The sequence below is a fragment of the Centrocercus urophasianus genome, unplaced genomic scaffold, assembly GCF_019232065.1.
Source record: "Centrocercus urophasianus isolate 14NV4802_14NV808 unplaced genomic scaffold, USGS_Curo_1.0 seq_15, whole genome shotgun sequence".
In the NCBI taxonomy this organism is placed as follows: Eukaryota; Metazoa; Chordata; class Aves; order Galliformes; family Phasianidae; genus Centrocercus; species Centrocercus urophasianus.
In genome coordinates, this window is record NW_024884697.1 from 19573240 (window position 1) to 19596906 (window position 23667).

Genomic DNA, 23667 nt, shown 5'->3' on the forward strand with positions numbered 1-23667 from the left:
CTAATTTGGCCCAAATCAAATGCAAGAGACAGCACTTGAATGTTTTTATAAGTGAGAAGATACATTTTTCTTGTCTCATGTGGCTAAATGTTTCTTGTTAACGTCTAGAGCTGAGCAAACAGTGTAATAATATATTCATGATTCTGTTTATGTTACTTGTAATCCAGGAAGGGGCTTCTCCCTGTTTTTTTTGCATTGTCCTAACACATTTCTACAAAAGCTGTAGTTTAGCTTGGAGTTTGTACATCCAGAGTAAATGGGTTTTCAGGATCTTTGGCATTTTGTAGATTTTGGATTTTCATGAAAATGAAGGAAGGCTGTCAGCATTGTGGATACGAAAATGACATCGACAGATATCTTTTTATCAAGCAAAAAATATACAATACGATGTCTGCTGAGGAATAAAAAGGAACATGCATATATGAGCAACATAAAAATTACAAGTGTGGTTAGTATACTTCCTTTTTTCTTAACAGTTTGATATAAAAGGTGTCCATTTGAGGGCAAATGCCCCATGGAAAACTTTAGAGACCTCAAATATGCCTTGGACATATCAAATAGTGAAAGCCAGGGGCCAGTCATCTGAGTGAATAGCAACAACAGAGGAAAGTTGCTAATGGTGACAGAAATAGCAACTAATTACTAAGAAAATGGCAAGAGAAAAAGGTCTGCAAAATTTTCTAAGCATCATATCTTATTTAGAGCTCACTCTCCCATTTGCTTTTGGAAGGGAGGAACACAGCTAACATAAACTCTAGGGTTCACATTTGCAGCCAAAAATAAACCTCATGCAAACAGCAAAAAATGTTAGTGGAGTAGATGTAGGAGCTGTGAGGAAGGACAGGAAATTATTTTTAAAGTCCTAAGTGTTCCTATGTTTACTGTCTCTTACTATAACCTTCATTCTAAAGCACTCCTAGCCTTTACCTGAATAGACTCAGGGCATTAATAATTCTTTCATTGCCATGCTCCTGCTGGCAAAAATTAGGTCATCCAGTCAGGGAAAGCAGTGAAGCCAGGGTACTAGGCCAATGATGTAGGCAATCTGTCAGATAATAAAAATCTAAAAACTGCTTTCAGAGTTACAGGCGAGAGAGATTACAAGGTAGGACACAGGGAAACAAGGGGAGTGATGTGAGCTAAGAGTTTATTCTAGCAGATTCAGCAGAGAAGGAATTTAGGGTGATTTAGGGCAACTTTTGACTGTTAGAGGATTTGAGTGGCTAGAGTGGGCTCTGAGTATCCTGATCTAGCTGTAGAGGTCCCTGTTCATTGCAGAGCAGTTGGACTAGATGATCTTTAAAGGTCCTTTCTAACAAACAATTCTATGATTCTAAATAACAGGATTAGCATTTTCATATTTATCATGTACCACATATTATTTTGCCTTTTAGTGAAGCTCAATAGATGTAACATGATGGTTTTATTAGCTGTGTTACACCAATAGTATATTTTATTTAAAATTGTCATGGGCCATCTGTTACTTCCATCTAAAATATTTCTTCCTAGTGTTATAACCTGTCACAAACACAATTTACACAAACCACTACTGCATACAAACAATAGTGTGCTAAATTTGACTTGACAGTTCCTACTCCAGGCTAGATTATTTATACACTTATAAAGCTAAATAATGAATAAAATAGCATCCTATTGCATCATGTTTATTCTTTGTTTACTGTTAGTGCTGATTTGCAAAGCATGAAAAAAACACCTCTTTCTTTCAGGAAATGAAAATTGTAGATGTCTTCATTACAGGCCAGACTTGCTAACCACTGATTAAACAACAATAATTCCAGTTCTCCAGGTTTACATCAGTGACAGGAGGAAGTGCAATAAAATCTGTCTTGCTTACAAAGGTATTAGTGAGGTTTTGCCAGACAGTAAGTGCAGTTGTATATCAAAGGCCTTTAGATCAACCCTTGTCATCTTAATTGTAGCACAAAATTAATTAATTAAATAAATAAATAAATTGCTGTCCAGTTTCAGCCAACTTTTAGGTAGAAGTGATTGCCCACTGAATTACATGAAAATGACAGAGAGCAACAAGTCATAGTGTGAACTAAAACATATTAGATATCAGAGAACAGCTCAACTGCAGAAGAAATCCTGTGATTATTTCAACAAGTGACAAATTTCAGACTGAGACTGCAACTTCTTGAGCTCTCTAAGCCAATAGCTATGAGTAACTTATTTCCAATTTGTTTGTTACAAAGTCAAATGGAATTCTATAAGCCCCAAGACCCATTTTCTAACCCTTATCTACTGTTTAATAAATACTTTACAGATGAAAGTCATTATTGGATATCATGATCATTAATAGTAACATTCTTGTGCCTCGTCTACAAAGATTTGCCAGTAAACCTAGGATAGAAAACTATAAAAACAAACAAAAAAAAAACCACCAAACCAAATAAAAAGCCTTATACCACACATGCACACACACACAGAGAAACTGACTGACATATTTACACTGGCAAAATCTCAATGTGTGGGTATGCCAACTGAGGAAAGCTAATGTTAGTTCTGCATCTGTCATTTGGTGAGGTGATGTAACTGTGCTGGCAGGAGAGTGTCTCTTCTTGGCATGCATCAAGAGGCTTTGACAGCGTGGCCCCAACAGATTGGCTAGTGACAGAGGCTCTTTATTTTAAACAAGCACTAAATTTTGCATTAAAAAACAATTGGGTGATCTGGCAAGATAGAGCATTGTATTTGGAATAGCACAACAAAGCTGTTAAGGGAAGCAATGACATTGCCTCTTTTGTCTGTCCACCATCTTGCAGGCTGCAGATAGTATTCCAGCACATTGATTCAAGTCCTCTGAAAGGAGATGATATAGCTCTTTTCATCAGTTTAAAAGTACTCAAAATGTTGGGCCCTTTATTTAGAGGCATTGGAATCATAGCTAAAAAATCTAGTGATGATTTTTAATTTATTTTTTTAATGACAGAAAATTATTGTTGAATAATGTAACTGTGCAGTCATATTCCTTTCAGCATGCAACTGTTCTCTGTCATTTAGTTATAGAGATACAGGTATTAATTACAGTTTGAAAGTAGATAAAACAGTATCTTTTTTTTTTATCTTTTTTCTTTTTAAAAGAAGGGGAAGAAAAGCTGCCTTTAGTCCTTTCACTTAATTGAGTTGGTTTTTCCCCAGAGATGGAATGTCCTATTTAATCATTACAGCAGATGTGCAATGACAAACTGAATATATGGGAACGTAAACCAAAGGGATTTTCTGTTTAAAACATTGGCAGCATCTTAAAAATATGCAATCTGTTGAATTCTTGGTTGGCTTTGAGTACTGGAAACATAGTACTGAAGAGGCTTTACTTCATATTAATAATTAACATTTATAAAATGCCTCAAGGATAGAACCTCTTAATTTATATAATGTAGTCAACTAAATTATAGTATAAAAAATTACAGATTATTAATTGAGCTGACATGAATCCCATACACATTACACAGGTTTCACTGTATTTTATCATTTCATTTTGAATACTAATTAGTTATTGATATTGTTATTATTTAGGCTATTTAAATATCCATAATGTGCAAATTAGAGCATGTTACAATAAATTAAAATATAGTTCCTGTCTCAGTCCTTATTTAGTTCAGAAAGACAGAACAAGGAACATTTAGAAGTCAAGAAGATACAACACAGAGGGAGGAAGACACTTCTCAATTATTACTGCAGCTAGGTCAGTAACACTACTTAATTATACTACTGTAATTCAAGACTTGAGTAGATGAAGACATCCCTAACTACATAAAGGCCTGAACAACATGATCTAACCTCAAGGCTTACCTTGCTTTGAGGAGGTTGGACTAGACACCTAATGTTCTTTCTGACTTGAACCAACTCTACTTATAAATTAAGAAAAATATTTTTTAAATAACTGGTGTGGAATTTAGTATATTTGTGTGGATTTTCTATTTGAGAAAAAGTCAATGATAAGTCTTGAACAAGACCTCCTTTTGGCTGAGAATGTTCACACAATGGATAAGCTGCTTCCCTCTCAGCAGCAATGCAGAGGCACTCTCGCAGAAAAAAGCAGATGAAAGAGCACTGCAGCTATTTAAATGTTGGAAGGCAATTTTACATCATCTGTTCATGGATCAGATCAACTCAGTATCAGGTTTATAGTTCAAATCTGAACAGTAAGAAAGTGAGATCTTCTAGTAGATATGCCTCACATTATTCTTGTTTCTAGGACAATTCTGTTCTTGTAGCCATTATTTTTCCAAGTTGACAACAAATCTCTCCTTTTCTTGTGTCAGATGATAACAATTAAGTACCCTGTAGTTCTACAGAAAAGTGCACTGCCTTATCTTATCTTTATGTTATCATAGCAAGAATAAGTGGATACCTGTTGATCCCCATGTGCCAGATCTACCTGGTGTGATTAATTGCGTTTGGGCAGTGATGTAAATTTTGAGATCACTCATAGTTCGCCTACATATTATCAACCAAAGCACCCTAGACTCAGATCTGAATCAGTTGCAAATCCAGCTTGGTTCTTTTTCTGCAATGCAGTTTAGACACATATAGGCTACATAACTTTCACACACAAGTTGCGATTTTCTGCTATTGCCTCCATAAAAATTAACGTTAGATTTTATTTCATGATTAAAAAGCTGAACAGATATGAATAATACCTATGTCTGTAGGTCTAACTCCCCCATTCAAGCAGAGACACCTGCAGCTGTTTGCCCAGGACCAGGTCTAGGCTGCTTTTGAAGATCTCCAAGGAAAAAGACTCCACAACCTCTTTAGACAACTTCTTTTTCTATGTATATGCCATACTTGATAGATACAATAGTCATAAAAATTGGCAGTGTCTAATAAATTGAGCTATTGAGTAGCAATATATCTTGGTATTGCAATGAAAATGTGTCAAAGGACTGATGGGAGAAAAAAGGATAAGCTAAAGTTATGAAACTTCACAAGGCTATGCTAGTGAGGTAACTCAATGGGATAAATAAGGTACATTTTTCCTGCTGTACCTTTGGTAAATCTGTGCCTGGACAGACATATGAAATAATGGTGAAATTTTAACAGTTCTGCTCTTTAGGAAGAGTGTAGAGAAAGGAAACCATAATAATAAAAACAGCGCTTATAAAATCCAAATAGACTGCTGCATAGCCTACAGCAAATTATTATTTAGTTTCTTAGATGGTGTAATCAGATAATTTGAGATGTTAGGTGCACAGACAGTAGGGGCAAAGTGTTAAGATTTTGCATTTACGTATCCATCTGAGCTTAAAGAAACATTGTCAATCACTTCGCTAGTCCTCCTGCCCACACTGTTGATTATGCAGGTCAGGATGCCCATTGGCCTTCTTAGCTACCTGGGCATCCTGGTTTAGAGGCAGCATACAATATATAGTGCACACCATTCAGCACACCTTCTGCACTCAGCATTACAGCTAGGAAATGGTTCTAAAATCTATTTCAAATTACTGTTGGTTTCTTACTGGATAAGTAGGGGATTCACAATTCCTTTCTACAGTGAATGAAATCTGATAGAAAAACTTTACAGAAATTGTGAAACTAAAATTTCAGATAAACTGTCATAAGAATAGGCTTGTACCTGAGTACAGCCACTATAAGAATTCTGTTAACAAATTGCAATTGAAATGCCTGCTAAGGGCTGAAGGGACTTGTTTGATTGTTTGTTTTTCTTTTTGTCATTCCATTTTAGCTGCTTCCTTGCTCATTACATTGTTCCCATTAGCGTAATGTATTGGTTGTGTTTGCACAGCTTTTCCTGCCAAAGGCTGCTCTGCAGTTGTAGAATCATTGGGGTAACCAGCTGTTACATATTTAAACCTCCATCATTTTGTGTGACGGAGTAACTTAATTATGTCCTGCTTGAAAATGCAAAATAAAATTATCTTCTGAACAAGTGTACTTCATTTAATATTTGTCTATATCAGGTACTTGAACTCTCACACGTAAAACCTAATGCACAAAATAGACAAACACATTCTAGAACTAAACCTGCCAGCAACTTATTTATTGAAGCACTTGAGGTTATTTTACAGTATTCCTGGTGCATGGTTATCATTCTATCTAAGGTACAATGCATACTTGAACTTCAGAAAACAGATTAAAATGTAGTTAGTAAGATAAGAAGCCAGCAGTTAAGGTTATGCTTTTTCTGTGTTTTATGAATAAGGCAAACAGACAGCCAGTATTGGTCATTTTAAAAAGTCAGAATTGTAATATTCCACAAATTTTAAATCTGAACAACAAATAAAACTGGTTTCTACTCAGCTGTATATTCTATTTCTAAGATTGTTTCAGTCAATGATAATGATCTTTGTGTTGTAGGAAACCATGTCATTTTTATTTTGAACCTGTAGTATTAAGTCCAAGCCCCATTTTATTATTTTTTTATTATTTGTAACATCTATCATCCTTTATAAAACAGCTTTCTTCCTTTTAGATTTTCTTTTACTAGAAATTTATGCATATGAAAGCAACAATTTCAGGCTTGCCAACTGGCTTCTAGAATGTTGAGTGTTCCAAAATGTCAGCCCTCATTTTTTCAAATGAATTATAATTGAAGATCTACATGAGTCTATTTTGAATTGTTGCCCACCTGCCACATTTGTTAGTTCACTTAGCCTTTGGGCAAATACAGTCTACAATCAAATTAGATACCTGAAGAATAACTAAATGTCCCATGATAAATAAATTTCATTAAAAATTATAAATATGAAAATATAAACTGATTCTCTAGATTTTTCTACGTCTTATATAGATGAATTGATCGATGCATTGCAAATTAGACTGTATTTGACAAAAGACAGAATTTTCTAAGTATTTGAAAGACATCTGAAACTGATTTACAGGTTGGACTACAAATTTAGTAGTAAATCTGTAACAATCTTAGAGTAAAAGAATATTTTTTATTAAATAAAATTGGAAAGAGTGAGATTAACCGATGTACAGAATACCCAGCTGTAGCCTCTTCAAAATGACTGCAAGGAGATGGCCACAGGCTTTTTACTGACCAGTTAGTGATGGCTCTTGGGATATATTTGGGCTTGTGTCCTGAGCTTGTGCTGGTTGTAGTAACTAGTGTCCAGCAATCAGGAGACTATTGTTTAACTCATTTCAGCTTGCCTCACTGAATAGTGTACACAATAAAGAGCTAATAAATGTGTGAAACCTATGCATAACACTGGGACTTAATCTCATTTAGGCTGTGATATTACATGAGGATGATGAGAAGTTAATGAGTGAAGATAGATTGGTTGTATCCAGGAATTAATTTTTTAAAAGAACAGATAAGCAGACAGCGCTAGAAAATGCTTAAAAGTGAACTCTAATTAACCCAAGATTAAGGAGGTACAAGTCTCACCATCACTATCATGCACCTTCTCCTGCTGAAGGACTTGGCATTCTGATGACTCGACATAAACCCCTCTTCCTTATATTCTTCTAGTGGCAGGATGAATTTATAGTGCTTAAGAAAAACAAAAGGAATACTGAAAGGGATCACTGACCACTGGAGAAGAGCTATTAATACTGGAAAGTTTGTGTAATAACAGGTTTAGCTACATGGTTAATGGCTTTTTTTTGTAGCGTAATAAAATGTAGATAGTAAATACTGGTATCATTATAATCGGTTTAATAATAATGTTTGCTGTAAACTTGATTAAGCTGTTATGATTTTGATTAGAAGAGCAATGAATTTTTACTTGGTATTTTGCCTCTAAAAAAATCTTAAGTGTAACATAGCATAACATACCATTATAAGATCCTAATTCTATATTATGTTGAAGATTCAGTATACATGTAACATAAGAACTACTTCTGAATAATCTTATTCTTCAGTTTTTTTATGATGCGGATTTTTTTTCTGATATACATATTTAATTGTAGTGTTGTTTTATTGGGCTTTGAAGATTTCTTTAGACTTACAGATCGTGAGTAATCACTTTCTCTGACTTCACTTTTGGAGTTCAGCAGTCTTGAACACAGAGACAGCCATATGTGTTACAAAAGATCTAGGGTAAAGATTGATCATTTATCACTGATTGACTGTGGCTTTATTTATAGCAAGGATGATTAGATAAATGAATAACAGGGCCTTTGAAAAAAACATAATACTTTAATACACAGGGGTCATGAGATGTAGATAAAGTATGTGATGCTGTGGTATCTGACCTAACTCATGAGAACAAAGCGGAATCAAATTGCTTACTGATATTTTAATTTACTTTGAAGATCTTCGAGGCATTGCATAGCAGACCTATGTTCTGAAATTTAAAGGATGGACAAAATAAAGCAACAGCCTTCAGTTTATGGGTGTTCAAAATAAAGTGATAAATGTTGCAGATGAAATAAAGCTGAACTGTGATTGTCTTAATTTCAAAAATGTTATTTCCTTCCAATGAGCAGAATATTTGATAATTGCAGTACTTGTTTCAGTCTAATCTTCTCCGTCTTTCACCACAAAAACAGCATAATTTCTGATGCCGATGTTCTGTGGTGTTATCTGTGAAGCTGCAGACTAGGTCTACAGGGGTTACACATCAACAGATAGCTCAAGTGCAGCAATTACAAGTGAACTAAAGCATCTGAAACTTGAAATAAAGAGAAACTAAGGGAACAAGTTCTAGGAATTTAAGCAGACAAAAATCTAATTTTGTAGGATCTTATGGTAGAGGTGACATTGGCTAAAAGAAGTGACAACTGGCATTAATGTTCACCATGTTGTCAAAGTATTGTGTTGCCCTCCTAGTTTCTGCCTAGACTAGTTACGATACATTGCTAAGAGTACTGACAAACCATTAGGCTACTTGGCTTGTTTGATAATATTAAAATCTTAGCCTCACAACAAGAACATAGTAGTCATATCAGTGTTACCAGTGGGAGTAGCACCAGACTGTGGCCAAACTCCTGGAAACAGTTAAGGAGACTACAGATTGGTCTAGGACCAAGCTCTCTTGTGCTGGGAGTACACTAACAAAGGAACAGTGCAGGCAGTAAAGTCCCAGCATGCAGGCCTACACCTCTACACCTAAGCATGGTTTTATTTCCTGCTGTAGATACAGTGGTATTGTATTTATACTGTTTGCTTCCCAGTCCTAGAGATCAACTATTCCTCCTGTCATTTGATACAATCAGGTAATATCCTGATAGCCTTTGTATAACAAAGGGATCATGTTTCATTAGGAAATTAGATGAAGAAACATACAGAGTTGAATGACCATTAATGATCAGTGAGAATCTGTTTCCAAATTACAGGACAGATTAGCAAAGTTTGTCATCAGAATGTCATCAGACTCCCAGTATCTGAATTCCAGGACTTGTATGTAGATAGGATAGAGGTGTTCTACTCCATGGTAAAATTAGATATTGAGAAGTCACTGGAAAGTGCCTGGAAGATCTGAGGTTAGTATTAAGAAGGTGATTAAGAAAAAAAAAAAAAAAAGCATTTTATAGAGGAAACTTGGCAATAAAAACTTTACAATGTGCAGTTGTACATACTTGCAGTGAGCAGATGATGGGTCTTACAATAATATATACAATGCTAAAAAAAAGACCTAGTAAAGTCATTCGACTCTGCATAAAATAATTTATGGGTAGAAAGGGAACACTTATAAATATTGCTGGAAAGGTCTAAATTAGACTTCAAGAGTAAAAGCTGAACAGCGATATCATTACCATAATTCAATTTTTGAAATGCAGGTATATTCATCTTCCACTGAGGCCTCATGCTTTTATAGCTCCTGTAACTTCTCAGCTTTTATGAAAATTCATGCTTTTTAAAGCTGACAAACATTTACTTTGAAATCTGAAATTAGATTTGGCCTTTATCTGAAAATTTCTGAAATAAACTGGGATGTACAAATGAAAATAAAGAGTGTTTGTTTTCTCAAGTTTCTTCGTAAGGTACAGAGTCACATCCTACATTTACTGATTGAGATTATAAACTCATGAATGTGGTACTTTCATGTTTGTGAAAAGGCTTTGACTTTTTGTCTTTCAGCCTTATTTTAGTTCATATTTTGTACAAAGTTTATCTTATACCTTGCAAATATTCTTGTTATATCAATGTGAGAAAACCTTTAATGACTGACATGCACTTGTAATGTTTTTCCTCAAGAAGATATGAATTTTCTTCCCACAGGTCATTGCACAACATTGCACATGTTGTGCAATGAGAAGAGTAAAAATCTATAGGTGTAAGCTTATGGGGATGTAGGTTCTGTGGAGCAGTATGAATCTTGGTATTAATTATTGGCTCCTCACCAACACTGTTACATTCTTGTTTGTAATGTGTTTCCTGGTTTCTAACATATTTGCCTGCAGCCAACCTTTTCCACGTTCATTTTTTGTGTGGAATTGATTCCATGGTGTTTCTTTCGTGAAACCATAAGTGATGTCACCCAATCAACTTTTTAGCGTGCTGCAACCCATGCAGAAACAACTTCAGTATTATGGCATGCTCACAAATTCATAAAGAAGCAAAGAACTTTTTTTTTTTTTTTTTTTTTTTTTAGCATTCATATTCTGGAGGGGAAGAAAAATTACTATCAATGCTTGTGTTTTACTGAGATGAAAATACCCTTGCTCTGCCCACTACAACGTGAGAGACCATTTTTCTGTATTTCCCAATTTGTGGCATGCATTCTGATAAATTCCATTTATATTTATTGTACCATGTATCATTTATCCTCTGGCTATGAATGATCTGGTAAATGATCCCAATATCTGGGAATTGAAGCAAGAGTGGTGGGACAAACTGATAGCAAAAAACCTTTACGGGAAATAATTCTTACTACAGTTCTGGCCTTAAAAAAGTGAAGTTAGCTTAAGGCACTGAGAAGATTCACAGAAAAGACATAAAGTACTTGATAGCAAGGATAAGGGAAAAATGAAACCATAATTTCATCTTCAGCTCTGTTACTGGTGGTGTGGGACATCAAGAGTGCCTATCTGGATATGCTAGTCTCATCAGGATGGTTTAGACTCCAGTGTTCAGTGTTGAGGCTGCTTCCTTGGTCTGCACTTCTAAAGGGCAGATTGTATAGTTAGCCAATAAGAGGCATTAGACCAACTGCATCTTTTAAACAATCACTTCTTTTAGGAGTACAAGCAGCGGACTTAAATCTGCATTAGGCACCAACATACCCTGTGATGTACAAAGCCTTCCTGTATAGCTTCGCTTCACTGAGTACCAGAATTGCTTATCTTGAACAATATCTACTAGCAGTTAAAGAACTTGGACCAAGATGGAAAACATGGATTCAGTTCACTCAAGAAGTCAGAACAGCTGTATTGCCCACCTCCCTAAGTTATACTGTTAAAATCAGGGAATAGATTGGGTGAAAAGTATCCTCTCTTTTATCTACTAAAACTAAGTATAGAGGAAAAATAAAGAGGATAAGAAAAGCAATAAGTCGGGGGAGAAGCAGTATTAACAAAAGTTTGACATTACCACTATTTTTGTTCTCTAATTAAAACAGTTGTTTTATGGTGAGTTGAAGGCATGTTATGTGCATGATATTGTCTCAGCAAGCATGAAATAAGTGGGGACCTAGGTGATCTTTTAAATTCTAAGCAGGTAGGCTGAGCTGAGAGGCAGTCACTCTGCTACCTGAACTGGGAAACTTTCTTTGTTGCATGCATGAACTTTTTTGCACAGAAATTTTTCATGTTACCAGGGAGACGGTTCAGTACTTCCAACTCAAGGAAGTCACTGAAGCATATATACTTTTCTGAAATATCTTTGAATACCCCAATCTTTCCTATGTCAGAATTTCTATAGAAAGAAGGAGATAGATCTTGAAGACATAGTAGAAGATGGAAAATCCTTGAATATCCAAATAACTATTATCTGTTTTAGCTGCTGAGGCAGAGGCTGTGTTACCATCCTTCTGATGAGGAAAGGGTCTCGATCATTTACTAGGTATGGAAATACCATACCTGAGTGGGGACTGCATTATTAACATGAGACACGGTCTCATGAGGGATCTTTCAATTACAAAAGTAGAAGACAGTACATAAGAAACCTGGGATCACTTCTGGTGTATAGGTGCGTTGGTGGATGAAGTAGGGAAGGTATTTAAGCGTCAAGTTTTTCCCATTATGTAAGGAGAAGCAAGGTTTTTTTGTGTGTAGTTTTCTATCTTATAAGTTTACACTGTCAAGAACAAGGAGAATAGGCATAGCAGACCTTGTTATATCTGTGAAAAGCTTTATTGGACAAAAAGGTTATAGTTCAGAAGGGATGCGTGTGGAGTACTGAAATTCATTTCTGTGTAACCATGAATTGTGACAAAGGGATTTTATTCTCCTGTATCTTAAAGTGAGATACAACTGTAAGACTTATAAAAAAATTATTCATACCTCATATTAAACTGAAATACTTTTGTTGCAACTTGAATTTTAGGGAATCAGACAAAAGTCAAAGCAAATTGTTCCTTTATCACAAGTGTGCAGCCTCCTGTTTGCTAGACTTGGCCTGCAGGAAGGAGAATTCCAAAATGGAAAGAATTAACATGTTCCTGTCCTGTATAGATGCTCAGCTTTGAAACTGACTATTTAAAAAGAAGTAGAAAATGTAATCAGGCCCAGACGGTATAGTAATCAATTACAGTGCCATCTATCTGGATTTCTGCAAAGCTTTTGACGTGGTTCCTCACCACATCCTTCTCTCTACATTGGAGAGGTGTGGATCTGAAGAATGGACTGTTTGATGGATTAAGAACTGGTTGTCTGGTCACAGCCAAAGAGTTGTGATTGACAGTTCTATGTCATGGTGGAGGCTGGTCACAAGTGGTGTCCCCCAAGAGCTTGGTCTTAGGACTGGCGCTCTTCAACATCTTTATCAATGACATAGATGATGTCACCAACTGCACCCTCAGCAAGTTTGTAGATGACACCAAGCTGAGTGGTGCAGTCAATACATTGGAAGGAAGAGAAGCCATCCAGAGGGACCTGGACAGGCTGGAGAACTGGGCCCATGAAAACCTAATGAGGTTAAACAGGACCCAATGCAAGGTGCTGCACTTGGGCTGGAGCAATCCCAGGTATTTGTATAGATGGAGGGAAGAACACCTTGAGAGCAGCCCTGCAAGAAGGACTTAGGGGTCCGGTTGGATGAGAAGCTGTACCTAAGCCAGCAGTATGCGCTTGCAGCCTGAAAGGCTATCTCTGGTCTGGGCTGCATTAAAAAAGGGGTGGCCAGCAGGGAGAGGGAGGTGATTGTCCCCTCTGCTCAGCTCTTGTGAGGCCCCATCTGGATTACTGTGTTCAGGGCTGGGGACGCCAGTACAAGAAAGATGCAGAAGTCTTGGAGTGGATCCAGAGGAGGACCACTAAGATGATCAGAGAGCTGGAGCACCTCTCCTGTGAAGTAAGGTTGAGGGAACTGAGTTTGTGTGGCTTGTAGAAGAGAAGACTCCTGGGAGATCTCATCGTGGCCTTCCAGTACTTGAAGGGAGCGTACAAACAGGAGGGGGAATGGTTGTTTACATGTGTTGATAGTGATAGGAAGAGGGGGAATGGTTTTAAACTGAGGCAGGGGAGGTTTAGGTTAGATATTAGGAGGAAGTTATTCACAAAGAGGGTGGTGACATTCTGGAACAGCTTGCCCAAGGGGGTTATGGATGCCCCATCCCTGGAGGTGTTCAAGACCAGGCTGGATGTGGCTCTGGGCAGCCTGGTCTGGTGGTTGGTGACCCTGTACACAGCAGAGTATTGAAACTAGATGATCACTGTGACCCTTTTCAACCCAAACTATTCTATGATTCTATGATACAGTTGTAGTATGAAGTCAGATTGATATACATACCACACATAATATGTAGGTATAAGTTCACATTCAAAACCTTCCTCTCAAATTTTAGCGAATTTCTTGAAGTCATTCTTTCTCATAAATTTTATTGAAGAGTAAGTAATAAGGGCAATTCATGCAAAACAGGATCCTCGAGGCCTAAACTTAGTAAATCTGGATTCATTCTTTGAAAATTGTCCTGTTAGAACATTTCCAACTTGCACAATTATCAGTGTTTCAGTATGTCTGTTTCAAAAATACAGCCATCATTAGAAATAAATCTCATTGTATTTGAACTGTGATCTGCAACAACAAAGAATCTGTAATTTAGGTATTTTTCAAATAGGCTTTTGTGCTAGACATTTCAACTAAATCCACAGAAACTACCTTAGATGTAAAGATATAACACATAGAAAACATTTGTACTAAGTATGTTGAAATCCATGAGCTCTCATTATTGCAGTGAATATATGCTCATACTTAGAATCAGTTTACTTACAAAGTTTACTTTCAGGTTCAGTAAAATTTCAGGTAAATATTGTTTCTCTTCTATATTTGTAGGAGCTTGACATCATCGGACTTCTTATCTCAACCAGAACTTTAAGATCTACTATGATTCAAATATCTGTTGCTAATGTGCCAAATCTGTGTGTTTTACCCTATCACATTCAGTGATTCTTTATGTTTTGTTTTTTTTTTTTTATCCTCTGATAACTATATTGATCCACGAGAGAAAAATAAAAAAAGACATGACTATGAGTCAGGTATTTGAAAAAAGACTTAGAAAAAGAGGAACCATTAGGAATTGTTTGGTTAGCAAGCAAAATATTTTTACTTTTGGTCACCTGTATGGTAACTGTTGAGTCATGGTCTGAACCACTGATTGAGCACCTGGAAAAAGAGACTGGGTCATCCTTGGGAGCACAGGTGAAGATGATTCACCTGCATGATAGGAAGGGCTGTAGCCTGGCTCCACCTCTCTTAGACCTCATTTAAGGGCTGACTTCCACATAGGAAGGATCTTTTAATGGGGGTCTGTTGTTTGTGGTGTTTTTTCAGCAGCCTAAATTTTTGGATGTGGGAGAGAGCATTCTTCTTTTTGTAATGTCTTCTCATTGGGCTGTTCTGGCTGCTATAGTGCTTAACTTTAAAAAGCCAATGTTGTAACAGTTTAACTGTAGAACAGTCAGTTTTGTTCAGAGGTGCTATTTGCAGGTTATCTGCATAGAACTCCTTCCACAGAAGTCTGGAAAAAAAAAATAAGTCTAATGATGTAGCAGTGTAAGGTTTTCATTAGAAGTACTCATGCTAAATTGAGATTAGTTTTCAGGGAAACTTGAAAGGAATTCAGGAGATCGAATGAAATAGAGCTTTTTCTCTTTAGACTTTGTAGTATTTATTTCCTGATTTACTGTCCTCTTGTATCATTAAGAGGAAGTGCTGCTCTTATACGTTTCCTCAGCACAACTAGAAATCCTGATTATCTTTTCAGTCTCATACTGTCTTCAGACTTAGATTCAAGTCCTTACAGATTTTGAAGCATTGTCTGCCTTTTATTAAAGAGTAGATTAGCGTTCCCTCATTTTATATGAGAATTTGGCAGAATTAGATACTGATGCTTTGCAGAGTGGTTCACAGTGGGAATCCACTCTTTAGAAATATATTTTGAAGATTTCATAGACTATCCCAGTTAGAAGGGACCCTCAAGGATCAAGTCCAGGTCCTGCCTCCAAACAGGACAACCCCAAAATAAAATTCTATGTCACAGATTCATACAAAAAATGTAAGATATTTTTTGTTTTCATGGGGTATTGAAATCTTTTGTAATCTACCTTTCTGGTTCCCTGATTTTCTGACTTCCTAATTAGGGCAAGTTAAAAAATTGTCTATACTTTTAAGTCTTCAGTAGGCAAACTTATATTAAGCTTGAAACTTAAACAGCTTTTTGCATTATGCCTGTTGCTTGCTGAAATATGCTGTACATGCTACTGGGTCACAATATGGCATTTTGTTGTAGAGGTATCCATCTATTAAAATGAATGATACAAAACTAGCCCTATTGTCACCCCTCTTTTTTTGTACAGACCTATTTGTTTATTCTATGCAAATACAGTTGCTATGGAATCTTGATTGTTTTCGTGAGAATGAAGTTTAGTAAACACTGTCGTTTCTGGGGTCTACATTTAAGGTTAAAAAAAACTGCAGGGCAGCTGTTTTCAACTATAAAGGCAAATGAAGTTGAGGGTCTCTCTGAAGTATTTGTGGAAGAGTGGTGGTGTTTCCATTTTCCACCTTGTATTTTTAACAAAATTACTTTATCTGCCTTCATATGTTAAATCCAAATAGCAATGATTTTTATGTTGTTGTTTCTTTCCTTCCCCAGATGTACATCCAGACAACAACACTTACTGTCTCCATGAGTTTAAGTGCTTCTGTGTCTCTGGGCATGCTCTACATGCCCAAGGTTTATATTATCATTTTTCATCCAGAGCAGAATGTTCAAAAACGGAAGAGGAGCTTCAAGGCTGTAGTGACAGCTGCCACAATGCAAAGCAAACTGACCCAAAAAGGAAATGACAGACCAAATGGCGAGGTCAAAACCGAACTATGTGAAAGTCTTGAAACCAACAGTAAGTCATCTGTAGACTTTCCCATGGTCAAGAGTGGCAGCACTTCCTAATAGATGTACGTTCACAAGAATGCACTTTATTGTAATAATGAACTTTATTCTTTTTATTACTTGTGCATGAATCCAGAGATGTGTCAGAATTCATATACAGTTGAATGCATATAGTAGAAAATAATTATTTCTATCTTTCCTCCTTAATATGTTTTGTTGTTCCTTTATCACAACTCATGAGCACTAACATCTCCCATTTAAATCCTTCCCATCCGAGTATTTGTTGTGGTTTAATTCATTTTGATACAAAACCATGGTAATTCCTATACAGCTTTATCATTACATGTTCCAGTTTGTCATGGGTTAGCTCTAGGAAGAAGTTCTTTCCTGTGTCAGAAAAGCTCTTGAATCTTGCCACTTCTCTAAAGTACTCTGATATAGAAGAGAGGTTATATCTTCCATTGTGCTGTATGACATACAAGCTGATAAACTGAACTTCATAATAATGACTTTAATAAAATATGAGTACAACTGATTACTTAACCCCCAGAACTCAGCAGTAGTGGAGAATCAGAGAATTTATTGAGGAGTTAAATGACACATGGCTTATACAGAATCTGTTGAAGACTAATTTTTCAAGCATTTTACTGTAAATTAGATTTTCTGAAATTTCATTACTTTCTGATGATGTTGACTGAAAACTGAATAGTACTGAATAGTATCCTTTTGCTTGAGCACTTTCAGAGAAGTGCCAAGCTTGAAGCAAAATGTCATACTTATTTCATAAAAATTCAGTTCTCACTGAATCAACCAGGGCATGCCAAATTGAAGAGTATATATGAATATTCCATGGGTTTACTGTGCTGCAGTTGCTGAGTGCAATCTAATTCTCTTGCAAAACCCATGACCCTTCAAAATGCATAAATTCTCTGGATTGAGTGAATTTATACAGCTTCAGATTTGCACATATGACAAAAGACAGGGAAAAGGTTGAAATTGCTTGTGGATGAAATTACATCACGGAAATGTGAAGAACACGTAATTTCTAAAATCTTCAGGAGTGTCCAAGAGAAAATTCAGAAGGGAAAGAGAAATGGATTTTACCAAGTTTGGAAAATAGTCAGCTTCTGAGGAAAGGCCAAACGAGGGATTCCACAGTAGGGTGAAAGAGAGAGCAGGAAATATAGTCTTGAGTAACTGATACTTATCTACTGTATTATCTAATTAAGAAATGCTGTGTCTGGTATTCTTTAAACTGTGATTATGCATAATTCATGAAAACAGCTGCTGTTGGAATCAAGTCTGCTCCTCCACTAGCATGATGTATGCAGGATAATGAGTGTTTACTGGGCTCTGAATGTGATTTTGACAGTAGTACATCAATATAATTTTGAGCTCGCTAGGAACTCTTGACTAGGCTTTGATCCAGGCATCATAATGGTCCATAGGCAAAAATTCAACTCAAGTCATTTGCACTCCAGACTGCAGTCCCTCTATAATTGAGCTTTGGCCTTAAGATGCTTTTCTGTCTTCTCAGAGTGTTCCCTACTATTAGAATTTGTTCACCTGTTTCTGCCAAAATAGATACTGTCAAAACTTTTGGAGATTCCTATGAGTTCCTGGTGCACAATGGGAGATTAATCCTTTTCACTCGGTCAGCAGTGACAGGTTCTCAATTTTGCAGAATTTCTTCTGCTGTCACAATTTGAGAAATCAGTCACAGCATATGAAACTGAAGCAAGTATTCCAGAAGTGGGTAGTGAGTGATTTCTTCTCTTTCCTAATCATAAATACTGATAGAAATAATTATCAGCACAACAAAATGAAAAACAAGATAAGATGGTCAGTTAATTCCTTTAGTTTCATGTCCAGTTCTATTCTCTCTGGCTCGTCCTCTTCCGTGTACATAGCCTCCTTTCTCCACATGAACTGACACCTTTTTCTAGAACCACATTCATAATCAGTGGAAAACAAAGTGTATCTGCTAAATGAAATGACAAAGAAATCACAGAATTGTAGGGGTTGAAAGGGACCAAGACCATTGAGTCCAGCGCCCCAAATAATAAATAAATTAAATTAAAAAAAAAAAAACAAAACAAGACAACACAAAACCATCTAGAAACAACTATAGAAGGCATAATAATGGCAGGTACTTGAGATTCATATAGGTCAGTTCCCAATTATAGTTCTAAAATACTTTAGATTGTCTTTTTATTTTGTTCTTTTTCTTCTTTGTTTCATTCCAACAGCAGTGTATTAACTTGAGCTAGAAAAGAATGTTCATTCCCTGATATATTTTGAGCCAAGTTTTTGCCTTTTCTGGCTAAGCTTGCCAAAATATGGTGTGTTTTATTACTGTGAAATACTCACAGTCTTAGAGAGCAGGACACCAGCTGCACAAGCTTTCAGATTCCCATACAGGCACTATAGGCTTATTACAGTGAACTTTAAAGATGCTTTAAGTATTAAACAAGTGAAAAAAAATGCTTGTATACCATATTAAATTTGACAGATTTTGAACTAGGATCTATACTAACTTCTTCTGTTGTCATTCTACTAAAATCACAATGCTCAGTATTCAGCAGGATAATTTTTGTGTCTTGATCAGTCCCATGTTAATTTTGTCAAAAATGTTGAGTTTCAGACATAGAGTCAAATGGTGGCAAATTAACAAGTTAATTAATTAACAATTAACAATGCTCTATATCAGTTGAGGTAACTACTTATTTTTGTGTTCTGAGTTTCTTGAAAATGTGTTCAGATAATTCAGCTTACTGAGTTGTGATAAATCTGATTATATTGTATCACTGTAGGCTAAAAACATACACATGAAAAGTTACAGAACTCAGCTGATACAGGGTAATGTGTTAAACTAGCTTAACCTGAACGCTTATCTGAGCTTATGTTCAGAGTGAAGGAAAAAATAAGCTCTGCTTCCTCCATCCTTTTGTTCCCAAATGTGCAGAGTTTGCAGATGCTCCTTTATTTCTTGTTTCTTTTGTGGGAACAAAAGCTTTTTATGCTCTAAGGAACTTGATGCCATTTCAGCTGTTCTATATTATTCTCGCAAGGAATTTAAAGGGCCAAAGGAAAAAAACAGAAACTACTCAGAAATCCAGCTGTGGGAGCATGGGAGAGTTTAGATGGCACCATTGCATCCCATCTGAAAGATCTGAAATTTGTAAATAAGGCTGCATTTACTTTGAGTGTCCCAATGCATAATATATAATATATATTAAAACTGTAATATATATATATATAATATATAATTGTGAATATATTATAAAGCTGTTTCATGTTGGTGCTGGAATACCATGATTGATTAGCAGACTCATTTCAAAGATTTGCTTCATATGCTTGGAGCAAGCTTGAATTAGCTTTTTGAGACAAAAAGTGCTTCCAGACATGAAGTTCTCCAGTACACTCGAGTTACATGTGCAAGTGGGAGTAAAAAATATTTCATTTTGTATCTCCCTTTCAGTTATTAATTCCTGTATATAAATAATTAGGGGGAAAAAATGTAGTGATGAATTACAATGGCCTGATTCTGTTTTGTCATTAAAAAAAGAGAGAGAGAGAGAGAGAGAAAGAGAGAGAAATGCAGTATTAGAATTGAGTTGAATTTATCAGAAACTCTAAGAAAATGTAAAGGAAATAGCAAGCATAATTATTTATATTACAAAATAATATTTTACAGTAATTTAAACCAAAGGAGGTGCCATTTCTTGGTGTCTATATTGTGTTCTTTCAAAAGCATCAGATCATCTTATCAGGCTAGATTTAAGAGATAGCAAGAAGAATTATTTTCCTATTTCAGATGTTCCCATTAGAATCTACATAGGGGAAAAAAAAAAAGAAAAGAAAAGAAAAAAAGAAGAAGAAAGAAAATAAGATAGGGAAATAGAGTTAAAATCTTTGAATCTATAGACCCAAGCATTTTTGTGCCACCAGATTACTATCAACTGCCAGCTTCAGTCTTCATTGTCCTAAGAACATGTCTGTAGCAGATGAGATACAAAACATACTTGGGGAACAACACTGATCTTTATGTCCCCTGACCTGAACCTTATAAAGACAAAATAGGGAGAGAGAGAGAGAGAGGCTGGACTCCTAGTCTCTCTTCCATGTACCCAATTGGTTTGCAGACAGGGAGCCACCTGTGAGCCCTGATATACCTGACTTTCCTCTTCCCATCACTATATTTATACAGCAGTAGAAACCTGGGTCACATTCTTTTATGGCAAGGGATAAATTATAAGGCCTAAAAGCTAACATAAAATTCAATGTAAAATTCATGGTTGTTACTATTAGATACTGTTTCTAAATTTTTCAATTAATTGTTTCATTTTGAATGAAAAATATCAACCCGATCGTAAAAATGACCATCAGCATAAGGACATCATAATAGTAAGGCAGCTTTAAAACACAAGGCATTTTTGCTGGAGATGTTTTGTGTTTGAAGAATATACAGAAAACAGGAGCTGTATTGCTGTAAGCACTAGTTCTAGTTTTGACAACTAGGTAGGCACTCCAACACTGCCTGCAAAGTTGTCTGCAACTAGCAGAAAAACAAGGAAAACAAACAACAACAAAAACCAACAATCCAAAAAACAACTTATATTTAAATTCTGTATAGAATTCCAAAATAATACTTGACAAACTGTAAATTGAAATTCTTTTAAAGGAATTCTGAAACCAGTAGTAAAGCACAGCTACTAACAATTATGATGAAAGATACAGAAAAATCAAAATACTGTAGAAAAAGTTCCCCAAGTCATAAACAAAAGTTATCATAGTGAACACAAAAGTTAAGATCAAACTATCTTATTGCTTACATACATGCTTGAACTTTCTTAATTTTTTTTTCCATGAACATTTAGAAATCCATTGAAATTCTGAGTTCAAATACTAAATGTATTTCTTTCTCTCTTCTTTCTAAAAAACTGAAATTTTGTTTGTTTTGTTTTGTTTTGTTTGTTTCTTTACAGCCTCCTCTACCAAGACAACTTATGTCAGTTACAGCAATCAGGCAAACTGAGCAGGGATGAAATTAAATGGAAGACCACCAGGATGGGATCTTGCAAAGAAAGACTTTACCATCACCAGAATTCAGTCCTGGAAATATCTAGTTGTCTACATTCAAATCAATAGTCAGTCTCCTAAAGAACAAGGATTAAACAAGAGGCAAAAGGCAAAAAGAGACAGGGGAAGGAAAAGTCCTGTTTTATATCATATATAGACAGTGTCAAATCTCTGAACTGTTCACTCACAAAAGGAAGTAAATCACAAAAGGAAAACAAATGTTAGCTTGTGAAAAAAATGCTGTTGAAATAAATCATGTCTGATGTTATATTTGTAAGTACTTTTTTGTGATTGTGACAATTTCCTTTCCTGTCCTACGTTGTTCAACTTGTAAAAGAAGAAGAGTTTGTTTCTTGTGATGGCTGACTGAATTAAGTCCTCGGTTATGCTAAAATAAATGCAATGGTCAACGCATGCTAATTTTTATACAAAATAATTTATTTCTAATAATAAAGGAATGTTTTGCAAATGTTGAGACTTGTTTTGTTGCAGTTTTAAGAAAAAAAGAAGTCCTTACACTGTTGTCTATTGTTTGTTTAGAATGTGCAGTAAAGGTGGGTGTACAAATAAAGTAATAATCATGGCATCAGAAGAATGCAGTGTAAACTCTAAGCATATGTGCGTGTGTATGTATGTGTGCACGTGTGTGGGTGTATGTACGTGCATGCCTGCATGCATGTGTGTGTACTCTGCAGTGTGTGAATTTATTTGTTCAAAATTTTGTAACTATATTTTCTAATGGAAGGATTTCCCCACCCCCTCCTCCTCCCCCTTCTGACCCTCAAAGTAAGTGCATTTTATATGTTTGTAAAGTGAACGAGTCTTGATGGTGATTATTTTGTATGATTGTATTATATTTTTGAACCTCAACTAATAACTCTGATCCTCTTCATTTATGGAACTTACAATTTGTAAGAATATATGGCAGCTAGACTGGATTAATCTTAAAATTTATTCAGCCTAGTATTCTGTCTTTGACAGGGAATGTAGCAGATGCTTATCTCAATAAAGGTGACTTTGAAATTACAGGAGAGAAATCAATTGAAAATTTGGAAAGCAGTAACCTAGCGTATATATAAACATTGTTGCCCAATGAACGCTTAAAAATCAAAGAAATAGATGCCCATCAAAAAATTTCACATCTTCTAACCTAACATGTTAAATGATTGTGTGTGCATTAGAAATGATTACAAAAATAGATAAATTCATATAGATATCTATCATGTTAATAAGCCCTTCCAAAGAAGATTAAAAGAGACAGCTAGGGACTGTCAGTTATTACCGTATCTGTGATGACTTTTTCACTCCAGCATTTACCACCCATCAGGCCAATGGATCTTCACAATCAGTTGGTTATTAAATGTTCTTTCTCCTGAATTTGTCTGGATGGCTCCTTGTGCTTTTTTTTCTCATAGGAGCTGTATTGGAAACATAGCCTACAGAAGCCATCTAAATCCTAATTACATTGTTTGATGAATTAAAGTATCTGAAACTGAATCACTTCCTGTTACAATGTCAACATTTAAATACCAGCACAGTTGGTAAATGTCAGTGGATTTTGATTTTCAAAATACCGAAGACATAGGCTTTTTTGTTGTTGTTATTTTATTGTTTTTGTTTTGTTTTCCCCGGTATTTATATTAAATCATTGACTGAGGAATGCTATGGCATAATGTGGTATAGTGCAGCATAGTGTGCCTGGTATGTGTCTTATTCCTTGATTTTCCACAAGTATACCAATCCCAACCCTGTGAACTAACATATGCTCGATGTAAAGCCTGCAATTAATGAAGCTAATATAATGAGACTTACTTATACAACCAAAACTAAACTGATCTGGGAGAAAAAAGGCCCTCAAAACCCTATTCATTGTTTTTGACCAGCAAATATCAAACTGAACTATCTTGTGTAAATGGACTAGATTAATATTTTTACAGACAGATTTCCATATTTATTATAAACTTCCTAAGATAGATTTTTTTTATTTATTTATTTTTTAATCTGAAAAACAGTGTTTTGGTACAATTTCTTTTAAAATAAACATTTGAAGAAATTGCTTTTCAGTTCACAGTAAAACAAGTTTCAAATTTTTTGTCTATTACATCTTTATATGATGACACATATAACAGTATGCATTCAAAAGAAAAAGTTTACA

At 35.6% G+C, this 23667-nt stretch overlaps 1 protein-coding gene across 2 annotated transcripts in view; it reads left to right on the forward strand.

Moving 5' to 3' along the window:
• The window catches only part of GRM8 (glutamate metabotropic receptor 8), a 319381-nt gene extending 297773 nt beyond the window's left edge, over window positions 1-21608 (forward strand). Inside the window, exons 9-11 of one of the 2 annotated variants that reach the window (XM_042815837.1) lie at window positions 16194-16444; window positions 20292-20322; window positions 21417-21608. In XM_042815837.1, the coding sequence (XP_042671771.1) occupies window positions 16194-16444; window positions 20292-20322; window positions 21417-21581 (447 nt within the window). In that variant the 3' untranslated portion in view covers window positions 21582-21608. The remainder of the gene's footprint in view (window positions 1-16193; window positions 16445-20291; window positions 20323-21416) is intronic. The other variant, XM_042815838.1, reaches the window with a different exon arrangement.
• The last annotated feature ends 2059 nt before the right edge of the window (window positions 21609-23667 follow it).